General features: G+C 37.8%; 1 protein-coding gene across 1 annotated transcript in view; it reads right to left on the reverse strand.

Moving 5' to 3' along the window:
* Window positions 1–21,111, reverse strand: part of LOC137657258 (transforming protein p68/c-ets-1-like) — a 263,524-nt gene that overhangs the window by 32,919 nt on the left and 209,494 nt on the right. The window contains exon 5 of the mRNA XM_068391596.1: window positions 18,470–18,586. Within this exon, the coding sequence (XP_068247697.1) occupies window positions 18,470–18,586 (117 nt within the window). The remainder of the gene's footprint in view (window positions 1–18,469; window positions 18,587–21,111) is intronic.

A 21,111-nucleotide genomic window follows, 5' to 3' on the forward strand; every position in this document is an offset into this window, starting at 1 on the left:
TGTATTAAAGTCAATTGAGATATACCCAAATATTAGTCGAATAAAGCAAAAAAAGTCAAATGTTGTCGTTTACAATGGCGAACAACCACTCTGAACAAAGAAATTCGATCGTAAGGAACCGAAAGGATGTCTCTGATCCAGATGGTCACGTCCTTTTTAAAGAATGGCCTCTTAAAAAGGCTAATATTGAAAGACTGAAAATTCTAAATGGGATGGACAGAAGCTAAATGGTCAACGGCTAAATCCTAACCCGAGAAAAAAACTGTAGCACATAGAAACCCAAGAAGGTAAAAGACAGAGAGGTGGGAAGCCGTGAAAACAGAAAGAGAAGATGACGAGGAATAGAAGAAGAAGAAGAAGAAGAAGAAGAAGAAGAAGAAGAAGAAGTAGAGAGCTACCGAACTGAACCAAACAAAACAAATGGTGTTAAGAGTCAGGTACTTCCCGCATGGGTCTAAATTCTCCCAATGCAGCTGTGGTCACTCTTAGCTTGGACTTCGTTTGAGTCACCCTCCAACTGTAGGTCAAACTCATCTCCCAAATGATCTCTGACAATGATTAAGAATGCAGCTTTATTTAGGCACATGGACATTTCATTTCAGGAGAGAGATGGACACTGCCAAACAACCATCTGTTTTTGTTTGTTGTTACAACTGTCAAGTGAGTTGTATGTGCGGACCTATTTCGTCAAAATGTTTTCCTTCTCCTCCTCATTACTTCTTCCTAGGTTCTCTCCATTAAACTGTTCACTTGACTGGATGTTCTTTGTGAGAACATTTACTTCATTTCTTTTTTTAGAATATTGTTTCTCGAAATAAAGAAATGTTTAATTTACTTTTTTTTCCTGATCTCCATTTACTTTAGGCAAACGCCAGAAAAACATTGAGCTCACTCAATCGGTCCATCCTAATTTCAAGAAAGCGTTTCTCTTAAATTTCCTTAAAATAAATTCCCCTTTACGAATTAAATTCGAAGACAAATTCTTATAACTCTTTCACTCCACCCTTGACTTAGGGTGTCAAATGCATCCAATCTAAAGTGGCGATGAGATCATGAATATCACAGCAGCCCATATCGATGAGAAGTCCCTCGCACATCAAAATACAATGTTTATCTCAGTGCCATCTTCCAAGCGGGGCACTTTGGGGGCATACATATGCATACGGGCGACGGGCATGGGGGTCGGGGGTGGGTGCATGCCCCTCTTATTCTAATGAGGGGAAATGCCAAAGAGCCATTAAGCAACCATACTCGTCTTTTCCTCGAGAACAGAATGAAAAGTTAAGAAAAATACGAAAAACGGGAATCAAATAGAGAAATATGTACATATACGAACTAAAGGAGTTTTCTTGAGCGCACATAATTACTGAATCGGTGATGAAAAGGCTGTTGAGAATATCCAGTTTGGCATAAAGAGAAACGAATTATTCTTATTCCAGTGTGTTTCGAGGGTTACTGTAGCTGTGTCCCCATTGTGTCTAAACTGGTTGAGGGTAGGGAAGAATGGGGAATAATGGGGGAGGAGAAGGGAAGGGATATGGGAGAGATGAATGGGAAATGAGGGTGGGAAAGCACGAACACGAGAGAGAGAGAGAGAGAGAGAGAGAGAGAGAGAGAGAGAGAGTGAGAGAGAGAGAGATTACTGTGGTAACTATTTCAACGCAAAATAAAGATTTACTATAATGGCAGTTGTTCCAGATACGGGAGAGTCGTCAAGAATGACAAAGACATATCTAAATGATTACGAACTTGACGGGATGGATATTTCATCGTTACTGGAATCTCACATCTACACACTAAGGAAATGCGACATAAATAGGAAGACAGACATCTTTAAACATCCAAAAAGAAAAGAAAAATAATGTGAGAAGCTAATGTAGTCCAGATACCCAGTCTAAAATAAAAATAATAACTTTGATTATTTTTAGCCATTACGAGAAAACCAGAGCAATTTGAAGAGAATTAGAAAAATACTAGTATCCAAATGAGTATTTTCATTTTAATACAGCGTGAGAGAGAGAGAGAGAGAGAAGAGAGAGAGAGAGAGAGAGAGTTTGAAGGCCCCTTTTCATTATGACAATCTCCACTTCAGTCTCATTATGACAATTAAATCGTTACAATTGCTCCGTGAGGACCATTATAGAAGGGAGAGAAAAGAGGGGTTCGAGGGAAAGAGTAGTCACAAGAAGAATAACACAGTAACGAACCTACAGGAGAGAGAGAGAGAGAGAGAGAGAGAGGAGAGAGAGAGAGAGATCACAATAGCCAATTGCTCCCTCGAATTGTTCATTCCCGGCTCCCAGTCACCGTTTATACTGAAAGGTTGATTTTTCCCATGACATTCACTTGTGCCGCTCTCACAGAATGTGGTCAAGAACAAGGAGTAACAGCGAAAGGGAAACCTAACAAGAACAATAACAATAACGACAACAATAACAACGACGATGGACACAAGTGCAACGCCGAATTTTTTTAGTTTTTGTTTTTCGTTTTTCTGAAGACTTACGAATGGGAACTTCGCGTGAGAGGTTGAACAAGTGTTTTTGTAGAATTAATTTTAGAATTGATAATGAAAAGGAGAATGGAAAAATACATATGAAGAAAGCTTTCGCTGGAAGGAAGTGAAGACTTAACGGAAACAATTCATGTTTAAAAAAGGTGGAAAATTTAGATTCCAAGCAAGACATTTTATTGGTGAAAGAAAGGAAAATTGTAACGAATTTCAGTAACGACTTTGATGCCCAAGTGCATAGAATGGACGCCCAAAAATGCGCGAGGAATAGATTTAGTTGTTGTAGTAGTAACAATGTTGTAAAATACAATTTTTTTTGTGCTAATTACATGACCGAGCCTCCTGATTTATTATACAGAGAAAATATCAATGTTCTACTAAGTGGAACAATATTCCTAGCTTTTTCATGTCTAAAAATGATGAAGTTAGTATATTTAAAACCTAGAGTCATAAAGGTAATAATAAAAATTACCTTATAAGGTATCTTATAATGTATCCAATCATGAGCAAAGCTCCTATTCATTACTTTAAGAGATATACGGCTACAGGAGATCTGAGGTAGGCTGTATTTCAGACTAGCCCAAAACTCGCCTCTCTCTCTCTCTCTCTCTCTCTCTCTCTCTCTCTCTCTCTCTCTTAATGGTGTGAGCGGACATAAATGAAAACCAATTGACACAAGTTAGTCGTGAGAAGACATTAACAACGGCCCAAGGATCGTATGTTGGCTGTAGCGTAGAGTAGTCCCCAGCGCACCACGTTTTCTCCGAATGGTACATGTTCTTATACGCATAAGGAAGAGGCGCAGGGTCTGACCAACACAAACGCTCCCATACACAATCACATATGTATACAGCCACGACCATATTTCATTTGCTTTGGTAATTTCAACTCGTTAGTAACTATTGAGAGAGAGAGAGAGAGAGAGAGAGAGAGAGAGAGAGAGAGAGAATATATTACGAATTGCAGTGATTACATGTGACACTTGTGGACGTCACTTGTCGTTCTGCTATCCATCAACGCCACCGATCATTAAGGAAAAAAAAAGAAAGAAAGAAAAGAAAAAAAACCTCCACAAAGCAAAGAAAGTCAATTGCTAGCTCCTAGACCACACACTGTGCGTATCTACTTTACTTTTGTCTCCCGATTCGACGCTGGGCAAGTGAAAGAACGGTCCAACCTTTGCCTTGAACAACAATGTAGCATTCAAATTTTAATTCACTGTCATTAGCGCTCGATTGACCTAATAAGCGTACATTCTGTTAATAAGAACGGTAACCTTTCAATGTTCAGAATATCATTTTCTTAGGCATAGGTATTCTTGAAATAAAAACAAATATTTTGAGATTACAAAACACTAACATCAGAGTAAGTGCTTAAACACACACATGCATACATACATAAATACATACACACACACATATATACATAAATTTATGTACACTGTATATATATATATTATATATATCATCATCAGCTCTTGCTAGTCCACTGCAGGACAAAATACTCATATATATATATATATGTGTGTGTGTGTGTGTGCGTGTGTGTGTGTGTGTGGATATTTTCTTCAAATGCATCCGATAACACTAAATGAAATCGAAAATTGCGTCTCTCTCTCTATACAAACTAAATTACCATCAGGAACAACGTTGCCATTTTCAATTTGCAACATCAAAGGACCACAGGGAGAGCAGCAGCAGCAACAGCAAAGCTTTCTTCAAACCAGTTACCTGGTCCTTTAGTTTAAACATCCCCTCACCCTCACCCCCGAAAACCCCTTCTTACCCCGATCTACCCACTCCCACCCACATGGGCGGCATCTGGTAGCAGCGGGGCAAGGCGGGAGTTCGTTAATACATTCAATTGTTTGGGCAAATGCTGTCAGCTGGGCACTACGGCACCTACCCTCACCTCCCAATCCAGTAAGATGTAGCAGTTTGTTCCTCCTAAAGGGACACCCCACGACTTCTAATGCTCTCTCTCTCTCTCTCTCTCCTCTCTCTCTCTCTCTCTCTCATCTATATACCTATCTTAAGCAAAACTTCAAAACCAAACCAAAGTCCTTCATCTCATGCATAAGCTGTACAGTGCAATGTATAACATTTAAGTATATACTCATGCATGTTTTGCGCCCTCCATCCAGAAGAGGATTTTCAAAAGTAATTTAAGATCAAGTAGTTCAATATTTTAATCCGGTCTAAATCCTCCAACCGAAGAACTCTCTTCCATCAATCGCTCGACCAAAGGCACAAGGTGTCGTCCTTGGGTTTCTAGGCGCGCAAGACGCGACAGCTGTAACATAGATGTGCAAAGCAGCTGGCGTGCACGTGTCCTTAAAACGAGCAGGTGCCAACCAGGTATACACGTGCGTAAACACATCAATAAGTACATTTACATTCATACACACTTTCACCTAGTCATTCCGAGCGTGTTTCGACGACTAATGTAAAGGAACTATAATAACTTGAATTCTTCGAGTTAATGCTGAGTTTTGACCCCAAATCGCTCCAATATCAAGATGGATCAGAACTTGGAACGCAGAAAGCGAGGGCGTATGTATCACATACCAAAATTCTATTGAACACATGGCGTTGCTGACCCCACAGGATACGCAAATTTGGTACGCGCTAATACGCATGTCATCGGCGTTAATGTTCGCAATTTATAGGTGACAGGACTTTCCTCTCCGCTGATATTGTAATTAGTTGCAATTAAAGAAACTGCAAGAGAATGGAGTTCTTCAAACAAGATAACTGAAGACAAAGGGAAGAAATGAAAATTGCGTTTGAATAGAAGAAGAAGAAGAAGAAGAAGAAGAAATGGAAAAACGTTATCCATATTCCCATCCACATTTTCTAATCCTTCATAGATCATAATGTCTTGGTGCCGTTAACGAACCCTTTCCAGATGACAGACCTTAAATCTAAGAAAACAAAATCAGCCCAGCGGTAATTACAGCTGCAAAGACCCAATAAGACTGCTGGAGATAAGACAGATGCTTCTCAGACAAAACAGACACACACGCACACACACACTAAGACGACGGCTGCCCGCTGCTACTACTACTGCTGCTGCTAAGACAGAATCGCTGCAGTCTGCCAGACACCAGCAGAACAACATACTTCATGGTAGACAGCTGGCAGGCCCACAGAGAGAGAGAGAGAGAGAGAGAGAGAGAGAGAGAGATTTTACGGCATATGTTGGAAGATATAATGTCTCGTTAACATGCCATGGGATCGTTTAACGAATTAAAAAAAAAAAAAGTTACATTCGTCGTTTTCTTTTACTTATAAAATAATACCTTTGTCGGTTAATATTTATCTTCAAATGATACCGTATGCATTTAATAACGCAGGAATTACAAGTCTGAAATTTAATTGAATTTATTATAATCATATCCAACTGATACTAATTAAACATAACTTACTCTTGCAAAGATATATTATGTTGTGTACTTTAACCTAACCTATTCTTTGTACTTTAACCTAACTTATTCTTTTTACTTTAACCTAACCTATTCTACTCATATCTTATTCTAAATGTTCATGTCTTTCATATACTAAATATTTTAGCTTAAATCAAATTCTTCCGATTCTTCTAAAACCTTTGTCAACTTTGAAGAGGAATATCGCAAATCATACGAAAGATAATAAACCCAAATCAGAAGGTAAGAACATAAAAGAATCCATAAAATCGTATTGAGAGAGAGAGAGAGAGAGAGAGAGAGAGAGAGAGAGAGAGAGACCTTCAGCCCCAGATAAGGAATCACATCGGCTTCTGTAATTCATCCTTCAGTAGGTGTGGAGGAGAGCGGTAATTAGCACCGCCTTTATTCCCTCTAATTGCTGTATTTACCTGCAGACCCCAGGTGTTCCTCAGGTAACCCCAATCCTTACTCTTCTTCATCCCAAACCCGAGGGAGAGAGAGAGAGAGAGAGAGAGAGAGAGAGAGAGATCTGTGAATCATGGAATATGGTATTTCAATGCGAATGTCAGCACACATGAAAATTAATTGATTAGCATGAAAATCGACACAAGAGAGGTAATCCTGGAACGAAGTTTTCGAGAGAGAGAGAGAGAGAGAGAGAGAGAGAGAGAGAGAGAGAGAGAGTTAGCCCACGTGCGCTGGCCTTCCGACCCCCCGAAGTACAAGCGACCCGCCATTTTGTTTTTCCAGCCCTTCCAGGCCGAACCCCTTTGCCGGGCGCGGGTCTTCATTCTCTCTCTCTCTCTCTCTCTCTCTCCCTCTCCCTACATCTCTCGGCAGCCAGCTGGAACCACCAGCTCTTTACTGGCTGCCCATTCTCCGCTTCCTTGCAAGCGTGACTTCGATTGGTGCAAATCTCCATTGGGAGAGCGTGCTGCTCCACAGGGTCTCTCTCTCTCTCTCTCTCTCTCTCTCTCTCTCCTCTCTCTCTCACAGAATTATACGTTTTTATTTCGAGGTTTAAACTTGGATATTCCTGCGTAAGGCGTATCAAATAATCTGCCTCTTTTCTATGAAAAATAGAGTTGATTTACAATATATTCTGTTATTCTTACAAATATAGATAAAACATACAAACGTATTTCTACATTTAAAAAAAAAATTAAGACACACAATCAAAGAAGCGAATGGGAAACATAAAAGTTAACATTTCCTCTAAAAAAAAAAAAAACCATAGGAAACGGAAATGAATGAATGAGCTGAATCAAATATCCCATGATAATTGCCACAATTCTGTCAAGATTTAGTTATCACTAAATTACTACAGCCTAATGGAAGAACATGTTTTATCTGGATTAAATGATCCTGGATTGTTTACACATTGTCACAAATCGATCAGTCACCTACTTCCATTCCATTAAAAAATCACCATCAGTGGTCAAATCGAGATAAATCTTCGATCCCATAGGTCATTGCATAAAGGTTTGTGAGGTTAAAACGCTAGAATTATACGAATTTAGGAAGAAAAGAAGAGCCGTAACAGAGAATGGGGCCTATATAGATATGACCAAAGCTTCAGGTGGTCAAAGCCGATAAACATCCTTTGGAAATTAGTCTCTAGCTCAAACTAAAGCATTTTCTTTATAAAATATGACGATGTCAAACAATCATCTCTTGACCTTAAAGGCGCAAATTAATTACCAAAATGTTTCATTCTCGCTTATGTTCACAACAACTCTGCATAACCGGTGAGACCTCATCTTCGCCTAGATCCCGAAGGGAGCTCATAAAAAAGCTGAACAGCCTTCGCCTCCCAAGAAGACAAGCTGTAATGACCTTATGAAATGAGGGGAAGGAAAGGACCTACTGGGGGAGGTGCAAGATGGAGGAGGATGAGGATGAGGAGAGGTTACTCTTCTAATCAGAAGGGCCGCACGCGCCTTCAACAACTCACAAAGGGCACCGACAGGAGATTCAAGAAAGCTCCTGTTCATACAGACCTCGTTGGAGGTTGGTGGGGGGATGGACCATGCGATGCCTGGGCTAAGAAAGTTCGTTATCTTTATAAGAGCATGATGCAAAATACTAAAGAGAGAGAGAGAGAGAGAGAGAGAGAGAGAGAGAGAGAGAGAGAGAGAGATTCTAGTTTATAGTCATGAATAAAAGTAAGTGCGCTTTGACCGGACAGGAGCTGATAAATACACTGCCTCTAAATGTTACCTACTGATCAGAAATAAATGAACTGGAGTTTATTCGGATTATAATATCAAATGATACAGCTGCCCGCAATACTTGCCAACTGTCACAAGTTGCGGACTATGACAGGGAGGGACAGGCAGCCATAACTCAACTTTAATGACATGATGTGGAATTACTTCAGGAATCAGGAAAGACGAGAAGCAGATGCCAGTCCTAAGAAGGAGTTTTCCCTGGTTTTCGATAGAGAGAGAGAGAGAGAGAGAGAGAGAGAGAGAGAGAGAGAGAGAGAGAGAGAGAGTGAGAATTGTCATCGGTCAGTCTCCATGACAACATCCCAACCCAGTAGGGTGGTCGACTGTACGAGCCGTTTGTATAATTACGGAGGTTGGCTATTGTTTAAGGTACCTGACGTTGCTTAATTACCCTGGGTGGCCCTTATGCCGCCAAGACACTGTATACCTGCCCGCTACCCACCTGACACCAAATCCTCCTACTACTGCTCCTACTCCTCCTCCTCCTCCTACCGCAAGCTGCACCAGGTTGGAGGAACTACCGAGACGCGGAAGAAAGGTGAAATGGGAAATGATAAATAAAAATCGGAAGAACTGACGATGACTTTGGTAAGAATACTCCAGCGTGGACTGGAGAGGAGGGAGAGGGGCAGGGAGTATCGAGGACCAGATACCAGATGGTGATCGGAATCATTCTGGTCTAAATGCCACATTGGAAGTCACAGGAATGATAAGAGGAATTAATAGCTCCCATTACACAACCTGGACTAGCAGAGCTGAAGAACACGTGCGCCCTCAGGTCTGGAAGGCAGCGCTAACGAACGCGTTTGACCGCCCCCTTGTGGCCGAAGGAGTTACGCCTTTGATACGACACAAGGGAAAGTTTGTTGGAAAAAAAAAGTTAATGTTCAGCGTTAGTATCTTCATCAATACAAAGAATGTATTCACTTTTCGATTACAAAATGATAAATATTACGTACTCACGTACTCAGTAGTCAACATCTATAACTACAATCCGTCGGAGCCGATACAGTATTAAGTCCTATTATCAAACAGGATTGGGTGTAAACCAAGTACTTCAACATTTTTCCTAACGAGCCCTAACTCATCCTAGATGGAATCTTCATATTTTAGTTTATAAATCGTTCACAAGTTGCTTAATACAATATCTTATGAAAACCATTGTTTAGCACACAGGAACTGTGTCCACAAAAAGGAACATCTTTTTACTGTTTTATATATATATATATATATATATATATATATATATATATATATAGAGAGAGAGAGAGAATTCTGCCCAAATTGTCAACACCTCTTTTGTAAATTTCCCCAGTAAGCTGGTGGAAGGATGTACGGGTAAGAGAGAGAGAGAGAGAGAGAGAGAGAGAGAGAGAGAGAGAGAGAGAGAGAGAGAGACTTTTAGATAACGAACAGTAGAGCAAGAGAGCTGCCGAATTTCCCCCAGAATGCGCTTCCCAAGCTCCGTAGGACTGGCCGCCCCTTTCTCCAAACAATGCACACACACATAACATATATCCACGGCAGCATCAACGCTTGTTTATTTTACGTCCACCGCGCGCAACACGCGCCTGCAACAGAGATGCAACGAGATATTGCAGAGACCAGATACATGAACACATGCTTTCTCTAGACTCGCTACCAGATACAAACACTTCACGTACCAGCGAAAATGAGTCAGATTTGAAATATGCCAAAAATTCCGGAAGTGTTCATTGTATTTTCGACAAGTAACCCATTTCAGCAAAGACGAGTTTACAGTCAAACATATGTTTCTAAAAATGCTGATTCAAAATATAAAAACCAGCTCCAAAGTATTTGCTTTTGCAAAGTTAGTCGATGCGACATTAAACATTCCAACAAGGATTTTTGAAGGTCTTGAAGTATTTAAAAAGTATTTATGGATATATTTAACATGTTATTACCACAATAAACCAAATCATCGATCAAATTACAAATCCACGTAGACTGGAAAACCATAGAAATAAAAACAAACGGTCGAGAGCCAATCGGTGCAACGTGGCACCAATGGTTTCCCCCAGCCGAAGTAACGCTCCAACCTAAGACACATTTTGCCTCATAAAGGCTTTCTTTGTGTCCGACGAGAATCTGATCAAGTTTCATAACACGTCCAGATATATATCTGGTTAGTGCTATATCATGGAGTAACCGCCCTCCCTCCCACACACACACCCCTGCCTTCCCTTCTGTTTTGTACCCTTTCGCTTATTTCTCTCTCAACAACAATCTTTTTTTTTCTCGTGTCTAACGACAGAAGCAGTAGCTAAGCACCAGTTCAACGCCACGAGGGTGTTGGTGACGGAGATGCGCTGTCTGCTTGTCTTCGCCTCTATCAATCGGCCACCCTCAAGAGCTGTGTCAATCATCTGACGTCGTTACTGAGAGATAAACTAGGTTGTGATCGTTGCTTGCATGCTTGCATGACGATAGAGATAAACTTCGATAGAACTTTGAGGGGAAAATGACAAGAGAATGTCACTTTGAACAAGAACAATTTATTAGTTTTCATAAATAAGACATAAAATACTAATATTTGACGTAACCCATAACTAATTGAAGTCAAGTTAAAAACAAACGATTTTCTTGAAAGGTGGGGGTGAGGGGGATAGGAGTAAGAAAGCGAAGGGAGGGGGGGGATAAAAGAAGGTGTAAGAGACAAGCCACAAGCCCTGGCGTAAAGCCACAGCTTGTTGAACAAGTTGGGGCCTCCAGGAGTGGGGACTTGGCCGAGTACTTTGTCTAAGGTGTTTTATGGTGGACTGATGACCCAGTCGAGTTTTACACGAGGATTACATGAATGGAGAGGGAGACAGGGACTTGTCCATCAAACGAGGGATAAGCTATTGCTTATGTCCATCACCTTAAGCCCCACCTGGAAATAAGATTGTTCTAGCTTACAAGGATGGATATACACCAAGTTTCACAAAAACGTATTAGAAAATTACTCTTTTTTTTCTAAAGTAAAATATAATCTTATCATTTTCCTTGCATTTATCATTCATCATGAGGAGGAAAGATTCATTGGCTTCCATAATGAATGGGATACAGGAATAATATACATGAAATAAATGTGATGAAAAAAAAAAAACGAATATCATAGATAATTCAATAAAAAAAAAATCAAAATGCAAGGTTAAATGAAAGAAGCTTAATCAAGCCAGACCAACCCTATTCACGAATAAACCCAAATAGGAGACGACTCGCCAAAAGAATGAAAAGAAAAACTCAAGATGGGGATGGAAACGTACTTTTAATTCTGGTGATCAGAAACCATGACCAGAGTAAACTAAATGAATTTTCATAATGTAAATTTAGTAACTTCAAAACAATGACTATCTGGAATGTGTGTGTGTGTGTGTGTGTTTGTATGTGTAAGTATGACCATGTCCTATAACGTCGACGTATCCGTCACCAGAAGCCACAATCGGCTTACCTAACCGATGTTGTAAACTGGCCTGACCACTGGCCTCTTCATTCACCCAAGTCTTGTTTGTCTTGAATTTTACGAGAAATTTACAGAAGAAAAAATAAAACTTAAATGACGCTCTGAGAAACATGTTAAACATCATATTAATGCATTTCTAAACACTTTGAAATGCTGTAATTTTTAATATAAGATCAAAGGACCAACAGACTTAGGGTACATACGGCCTAAATGAAAATATTAGACCAAATGACCCCATATTCTAGGTTGGGGAAAAAAATAAAACTGGCGGAAAAACACAAGTGCCGGTGAACTTTCTTCTAATCCGATTTGGGCGTGAATGGATTAGCCGGCCCACGAGTACTTCTTCCCTCTCTCTCTCCTTTTCTTCGTTATACGACAGAGCATAAAAAAAATATCCACAGCTCATTATGTTCTGTGAAGTCCACACTCTCTCAGTAAGGGGATCCTCTTAGTTAAAAAGTTTGTAAAAGGGAGGTTCACGACCTGGTAGTTTGACACACTTATAAAACACTAAATGTTTATGATGTATCATAAGAGGAAAACAGAACTGGTATCTAATTAAGGTTTCTTTTAAAATACAACGATGATGGAAATACAGTTTGATCTCAGTTAGGCCCTCTATGTACCGCAGTAATTTCCTTTAACAACAGATCCCATTCTGTTTTGTTCAACATAAGAGACCATCGAAACATAGACAAAAATGGAAAATATAAATGGCAGCATCGACATCCTAACAATCTTCCATAGGTTATATTTTTCCATGAATAAAAACAATAAATAGTTGATTATTCCAGTAAAATATGATTCTTAAAGAAAACTCTAGTAGAGAAGAAAATCAATCTAGCATCGATAAGTTAAAAATCAGCTATATTAAGAAAATCCACTACCTTTTTTCACTGATAAAAGTGAAAAAAATTAGTATAAATATCAAGCTACTCGCTCCAAATGACATTGCATAAAACATAGATCGACAATAATCCCCTATGAACTCCTACTTCTTTAGCCTAGGATTAAACTTTCTACGACCCGAACCGTTGCTCATATTTCAAACGCTTTCATAATTCAATTTCCTGAGTTTTTGGTTTCTTAGAAATTTTGTCAAGAGCCTTATCGTGGCTTCAAACATAAAAGACATAAATCTAAATAAGAGCAATGACCACCAAACCTTTAAGATAATCAAAGAGAAAAATATAACTTATTCTCTAGATGTTATCCATTGCTCTATAACTTACTCAAGATATTACACGAGCAACATGCAAGTGATAAAGAAAAAAAAAAAAAAAGACCACGTGCCGGAATCATTACACTGTCACCAAAGAGAAGAGACAAATATATGTAGTGGAATTACAGCAAGTTTTTTTTCCTACTAAACATCTGCTTGTGTCCAAGCACGAGAGGCTACACTCCATAAAACTACCCGTCCTTCTCCATCGCTCCGCTGCCCAGATGACGGAGCTGCCCAATGCCCAATGCCCAATGCTGGAAGTCCAGTCACCGTACACCCACAACATTTCCCTTCCTATATCAGAAATGGATAATGCGCCATGTCTACACCGTTTTAACAGGTAATAAACCTTAACAAATATTTTTTTTTTCATTGTGCAAAAGTAAAGCACTGCCTTCCGTTATATTAATAGCCATATGGATGGCTAGAGGAGAGAATTGGGCTGTGATTACTATGACGAAAAAGTCAAGGAAGTAAAACGTAATTTAACCTTGGTGGCAAACGATAAGACAATCGTCAGCAGTCAGTCGCTCGGGACTTCAAGAACATCTGCGTAATTGCAATTCTGCTGTGTTGGCGTATACATAAATAACATTGCTTCCGGTTCCAAAGAAGTCCTTTACAAAGGTGAATAGAAAAAAATGTAAAGTAAAAAACTGGAATAACTGAATTATTGGATCTTCGAAATAATTGATAGAACACACACACACCATATACATATATATATATATATATATATATATATATATATATATATATATATATATATATATATGGTGTGTGTGTATGACTGAAATGAGTGCTCAGATGCTCTAGCAACTAAAGTCCACGAGGTCTACTAATTTTCAATTTTGTTAATTTTCTTGAGATAAAATACACCATCTTCAATATATATGTCCTAAATACACACAAATATAAATATATATATATATATATATATATATATATATATATAGATATATATATATTATATATATATATATTATATATATATATTTATATATATATATATATATATATATATATATATGAGTGTGTGTGTATTCATTATGCAGAACTACTCCCTAACACAAAGAGGACACCAGTGTTTTTTATTATAATACTGACTTTTTAGTTACATTAACTGATAAAATGATAATAAAGATAACCTCATAAACGCCTATAAATCCACCGGTATTAAAACATGCTGACCGTTTTACACATATTTCCGTTCAATTCCTACACCATAAACATATCGACGTAACCTAAAAACTCCGACAGTTTGACAACCAGGTTCAACTACGGATAAATTTCTCCCTATATATATATAAAAAAAAAAAAAACAAGAGAAAAGGCGTTCGACGATGGACTTCGGTTATCTGTCGTGGATCATCGAGAAATCGACCAAGGATAGGATTGACTAAAAAATAAAAAGGGAAAAACACTGACGACCCGAATTCGTTCGTCAATTACCACATTTCATCGTCAACGAGTCCCGCCTCTAACAACCTGGTGTTGAGCGAAGCTTAAAGAGAAGGACGCGGTCGGTCTGAGGAAAGGGTAGCATATGCCAAGCGCCGTGGTGGAAGACGAAGATGAAGAAGAAGAAGAAGAAGAAAGATGATGAAGGAGAAGACGAGGAGGAGAAGGAAGAAGCCAGTGGTGGCATATAAAGTGAGCAACAGTTGGCCAATAGTGAAGAAGGATAGCAGAAAAGACGAGGAAAACATTTACAGCCGATCGTCTCGACTTGCCCCCGTCTTTAGTACGATCCAAAGGAATACATCAAGTGGGGCGTAATGACCATGGAAGACACACACACACACACACACACATACATGCAAAAAATGTATCGACAATCTTCCGTAGTAAACCAATGTAACTGTATTAATGAAAGAAAAATATGTAAAGTGAAAATTCTGAATACCACTGTTGCAAACCTCCATCACCTCAAATGTTAAACATTAATAAATAAATAAATAAATAAATAAATATACATACATATATATATATATATATATATATATATATATATATATATATATATATATATATGAATTTTGTCTTAACTTTACTCCACCTTGGAGGGGTGGGATGGTGGTTAAATCCAAAGGGTGTTAACCTTTGGGATAAAGTTGCAATATATATATATATATATATATATATATATATATATATATATATATATATATATATATATATATATAATGGGTGTGTGTAAACTACGAAATATCTTAAAATTTAGCATAACACATCAGTTCTGCTATCTGCTGGTGGGAAATATGCTCGGAAAAAAAAACGAGAGTAAAAAATCTTTACCACCGATTCTATAAAGGAAAGAAGAGGGCTTCATTCTATTTTTATTGTGAGGAAAGAGGGAGAGACTGTTACATTAGAGGGAAGAAGGAAAATGGTGGAGGAGGGGTAAGGCAGGGAGGGAGGGAGGGGTGACCCCTTTGCGGTTTCCCCACGACAGTCCAGAAGTCTTTCTTAGCTGTCCTGTCTCCCCAAACGAACAAGGCAAATCAGCCCCAATAGCTTGCTGCAATAAAGGCGTTCCTTATTCCCCAATAAGCACGCCAGTGGATCGATTCAATCACATTTAATCTAAACAAATAACTAACTATGAAAACTCCCCTCGTTGTTTTAGAGCCATAAAGCGATTAAATGAAACTATGCGAAGTCCTTTTGGACGACGAAGGAACTCGCTACATTGTAGCGTAGGAACTTTCCTTCTCGTAGTGTCCTCCGTTAAAAGTTCCTCTATGCGTTGGTCTGGGAGAATTGCCGTGAAATTACTTCACGAGTAACAAATGAGCGCTAAAAGGATTATGTTATGTTTACAAAAAATACACCAACCCTTCGTTTTTCTCAGTCAGAAAGATGGCTGTTAGTTGGCTTCATCAAAAACCCAACACCCTCATTCGCCTTCTCTTCGCCATTAAAATGATCAAGTAAATAAAAACAGGTTTGTCACTTGATAAACAAAGCGTGTCGTAGTAAACAAGGTGTCAATAGCACTCGACATCGTCTATGTCACACTTACCTGAGGAAAACAAACAAGGGTCAAATTAAGACAGTGAGACTATCTTAATGAGCGAAAAGGAATCGAAAGAGGATCAACACTCCAGACCTAATGTTCTATTCGCCAAATGTTCAAATCTCGAGCATTGGACTAAAAGCAAGTCACAAAATAACGATGGGATTATGATACTACTGCTACTTCAAAATAACACCACGATACTCGCCTACTACTGCCACATTTATCATAACTAACAAAATACTACTACTAATACCGATAATAATAATACAACATAAACATGTAAAGTCGTTCAACAAACACTGTAAACAAACAGACTGATATACAAAATGCTATTATGACGATAATACTAACAAAACCTTGAAAGTGCGACAACTAAATTGACGTGATCAATTAGAAAAAGATTTGGCCTTTCGTCTACTCGATGGAAATTTCACGGCTGGCTCCTTCAATTCTGGAGTTGATTAAAGATCGCTATCCACGAGGAACGGCAGTGGCCTTCGAACCATATATTGCAATAGATTCGTCAAGAAATTAAATAAGGCTTGCGTCATCCATCGTAGCAGGACTAAATATACGTGAGCCTTGGAGATAATAATCCAACCTATAAATGGCATAGATAATCACTTCTCTCTCGGAGAGAGAGAGAGAGAGAGAGAGAGAGAGAGAGAGAGAGAGAGAGAGAGAGAGAGAGAGAGAGAGAGAGAGAGAGAGATAAACGGATTGGCAGGCAGGATGACGAAATGGCCTGCAGCGGGCACGGGCTCTCGAAGCGTTTCTTTCTGCGCTGGGGTATCGGGCACCAGATGGCATTGGGAGGGCGTCGGGAGGTGTTTGCCCAAGATAATTTCAGTCTGCCTTCAGGTCATATCATTAAGTTTGGGGGGGCACGTGCTACGGACAACTACTACATCTGCCACTGTCCTAAACAACAGACACGATCACCCACTAATGATAATTCCTAACGCGCCACGACTTTTTCTTCCTCCTCCTCTTCTTCTTCTTAGCTCGATAATGACACCGTCCGATGAACGAACTCTGCCTTACAGCAACAACAGTCTTGCCCAACTTTACGACTTGGAATAGACGCCACTTGTCTTCTATTAGTATTTGCTTTAAAAGAAAGAAGTGCGTTTTAATTCATCGGGAATTTGTGTTAATGTGTTCTCTTTTTACTTTTACTTTTTATTATATCTAGATTTATAGAAAGTATCTGAATAACATGAGGCACAGCAGACTTAAACCAGTTTACACAAAACCATGTTGGTTCCGAGGGAAAATCCGGATGTGAATTTAAATACGAACAGTAATATAAAACACAATTTCCCCAGTCATACATATAGCACAGCAAGTAGAAAAGGAAATCTTATAAACAGTACTTCATACATAACAGCAAATGTGAAAAGACATCTAGCTTGAATTTTCTGGAAAGAATAATAATTTCCAACATCAAGGAGGAAAATCAGCTCAACACGGTACTTTTGCTACATCACGGAAACGAAGATACTACAGATAGAAGGGAGAGACCGCCCTCAATCCACAACAAAACTAAAACAAAAGTCCCATTGTTCGGAGAATACGGAGGCGCTAAGTGACCGTGCTATAGTAATAAAATATTCATAGATGTGTTGGATAGAAGTCGATACCGTGAGCTCTTTCGTAAAGGTTACATATAAAGTATTTTATTATATATATATATATATATATATATATATATATATATATATATATATATATGAATGATAAGAACTTAGTTTAGCTTTTATATCAATACTATTATGCTTATCATTACAAAGCAAACTGCAACCCAAATTTGAAAGGCAAATGCTGTAAGCCTCATGGTTCAGTGCACAAAAGAAATGGAGAAATAGTCAATGAACTTTAAAAGGTATACAACACGATTTAAAACTAAGATATTTAATAACGGTATCTATATATATATATATATATATATATATATATATATATATATATATATATATATATATATATATACGAAAGAGAAAAATGATGAAACTAGACATTTATCGCAATTTTCAACCTATAAAAATTCCCACCAAGTTTGTATTAGGAAGATCATTAAACAGTATGATGAATATGTTGTAGGAATTGTAAATATATATTTCTTAAAAAAAGAAAAAATCCAGTTTCATTAGAGCTAGAATAAAATATCTCGTACAAGGGTTCCCACTTTTTTGTTATTCTGCAACCCTTAGGCATGTTAATAGAATCATTTGTACCCCTGAAATTGAGGATGAAAAAGAGAAACAATTAAATTGATACTGAGACATAATTCTATCGCTCAATTTTAATGCAATTAACATTATGTATTACGCAGTAATATGCTCTGAGATCTAACGCACCCCCTGAAAAGTAAAAATGTGCGCAGTACTGGTTATTCTCTCAGATCTGATGTACCCACTGAAAAGTAAAAATGTACAATATACCCAAGGTTGAGAACCCCTGATCTAGTAAAATGCACAGACGTTTTTGTGTATGTAGTGAATGTATTCTTCACAAATTTCGCACGCACCGCTATCCTGAAGGTACTTTACATGACTAAAACTGAAACAGCGTGAGACTTACCTTTGGTGATATTGTGTTTCTCTCTTTCTTTCTCCCAAGATGCAAAGGACGCCCTGAGAGCGTCGGTCATCTTCTTGGTGGTGCCAGGGGTCAGAGGGGGCACCGGGGCGGGCAAGTCTGGTCACATGAAAAGAAAGAAAGAGAAAAAGAAACGATATTAGTCATCATTATTAAGCCTGGAAGGTCGTGAAAGTAATTGGTGGAGGTTATTAGATAGAGCAGAGTCATTGCATAACCCTAGTCAACTTTCCCGTTTCTTCATCTATATCATCAAGTTACACAAATTAATGTTGTATCTACAAGCAGACAAGTAATTTCACCAATGGAAGTTTACAAAAACTACCACGACTTTATAATCATTAATTTAAAGAAATATTTTAAATTTCAACAATAACAATAATATGAAATTTCATGAAAATGAAGTACTTCAGTGAACTTCAGATTCCAAATAATCTTAGCGGAAACAATGAAATAAACAAAAACAAAAAGGGCCAAGAAGTCAACTGGCAAGCCTTCAGTTTCCCCACGCGCTAAAACCGTTACCGAAGATGATTTCCCGCCAAAAGCGCGAGCCTTGAAGATAAATGGCTTTGTACATCTGCGTGTCATATTAACGATCTATTCATATCATCCTCCATATTTTATAAGGTAAAGTCATATGATTTATTATTATTAATCCATACGTTAAATCAAAACAATGATTATGAATTTTCATATTTTCTGATTTGGTAATTCAAATATTTTCATAATCCATTTGAAAATCGCTTAATTAGTGATTTTATGTTAAGATTGCAGAACGCCATATGGTAGGAAATAATACTTGTTCTCTTTTTATAGGAGTTGGAATCATTAAACTTTCATATAATCTAATAAGAGGATATTAATATAACAAGCGAGAGAGACAAGGTATGGGGACATAGGAAAGACAAAGATGGAAGATCGGAAATAAAAGTGTCTATGAAATCTGGGCTCTTGCCCGTCCCACCCACAACTCTTCCTTCCTTTATTCTTAACCCTTCCGAATAAGGTACTTCCAACTAACATCACTAAATAAAAACTATATAAATTATTGTATATTTCAAGTTACTACGAAATAATTAAATAAAACTGTTGAAGGGACATCTGAAAAAAAAAAAATGTCTAACCATCGTAACAGCTCAAGAATAAAACTCCGGCTGTTGACAGATTTCTGTCAACCGCAAGGAACCTCAAACCCTGACCTCATCTTTTTCTCTTCCTTTCTTTGTTCCCTTTATTTCCCCTCGGCCTTCTTCCTCCTAATTCTCTTCCCCCGATACCCTTTAGTCCTAGGAACCTTCAATGCCTCCATAGTTTCCTCCAAGATCTTGAGAATCCTTCTATGTTCCACCTCCGACCCGGAACAACTCGCTGCAGTTCCTGAACCTCCTCCAGCAGCTTTTCGGGGATCAGCGGACAAAACGAAGGGTATTGACACAAATGGAGGTAAACGAGAAAGACGGATTAAAACGGGATTAAAAAGACAAGGAAATGGAAGGGGAAAGAACGAAGGGAAAGAGAGAATGGTCAGTAAAGTGAGAGGATACAGAAGACGCCCGAAATTATGATAGATATGTTCTACAAATAAGGGAATGGGGGGGGGATGTGCCTAGAATAATTCATATTTACGCAGTTGTTTCACAAACTGGTTTTCTTTTAACTGAAATCTTACAATTTTCTAAGAAAAGTCCATTCGAATAAAACTAAGTATCAAATTTCAAAACCATAAACTGTATCTAGACTGATCTTCATTATTTTCTATGTTACATCGAATCGACTGGTGTTTAATAAGAGTTCTTAATTTAATTTACCAACCTGTTTTGAAATTAAAATATAAAATAATATGAATGAAAAAAATAATGTGAGTAAAACCAAAAGCAAAAGTAAACAACTAACCAACTATATATGGATCAGAAAAAAAGAAAAGAAAAAAAAAGCGGCTGACCCAAACCGAAACCCACTCAAGTGGTTCACTTACGGACAACATCTGCAACTAAAATATCCGGAGGAAAAAGTAAATTGAGAAAGAACAAAAACTGAAAACCAGTTGACCCCAAATGGGTAGTAAGGGATTTGAGGAGTCTACTTGGCCCACAAAAACGATGTCTTTGAGGGGAAAAAGGAGCTATCTGAGGTAATCTGAATCCAAAGGCTGGTGCTGAGAATACTAATACTAAAATTCATACTATTCTGACTACCATTACTATTATAGTTGGCGTTTGCATTTATGGAAATATATGACTGGCACTATGGCACTGATTGTAATTGTATGTTATTTACACGTGGTAGTGAGAAGTATGTCATGTTTTATATATATATATATATATATATATATATATATATATATATATATATATATATATATATATATATATATATATATATATATATATATATATATATATATATATATATATATATATATATATATATATATATTATATATATATATATATATATTTACATATATATATATATATATATATATATATATATATATGCATGCGTGTATGTAGATAGATAGATAGATAGATAGATATATAAATAGATAGATAGATAGATAGATAGATAGATAGATAGATGCGCGTATCATCTTCCATGAAGTAAACTAATCCTTCATGGAA

Source organism: Palaemon carinicauda, chromosome 18 (assembly GCF_036898095.1).
Source record: "Palaemon carinicauda isolate YSFRI2023 chromosome 18, ASM3689809v2, whole genome shotgun sequence".
Classification (NCBI taxonomy): domain Eukaryota; kingdom Metazoa; phylum Arthropoda; class Malacostraca; order Decapoda; family Palaemonidae; genus Palaemon; species Palaemon carinicauda.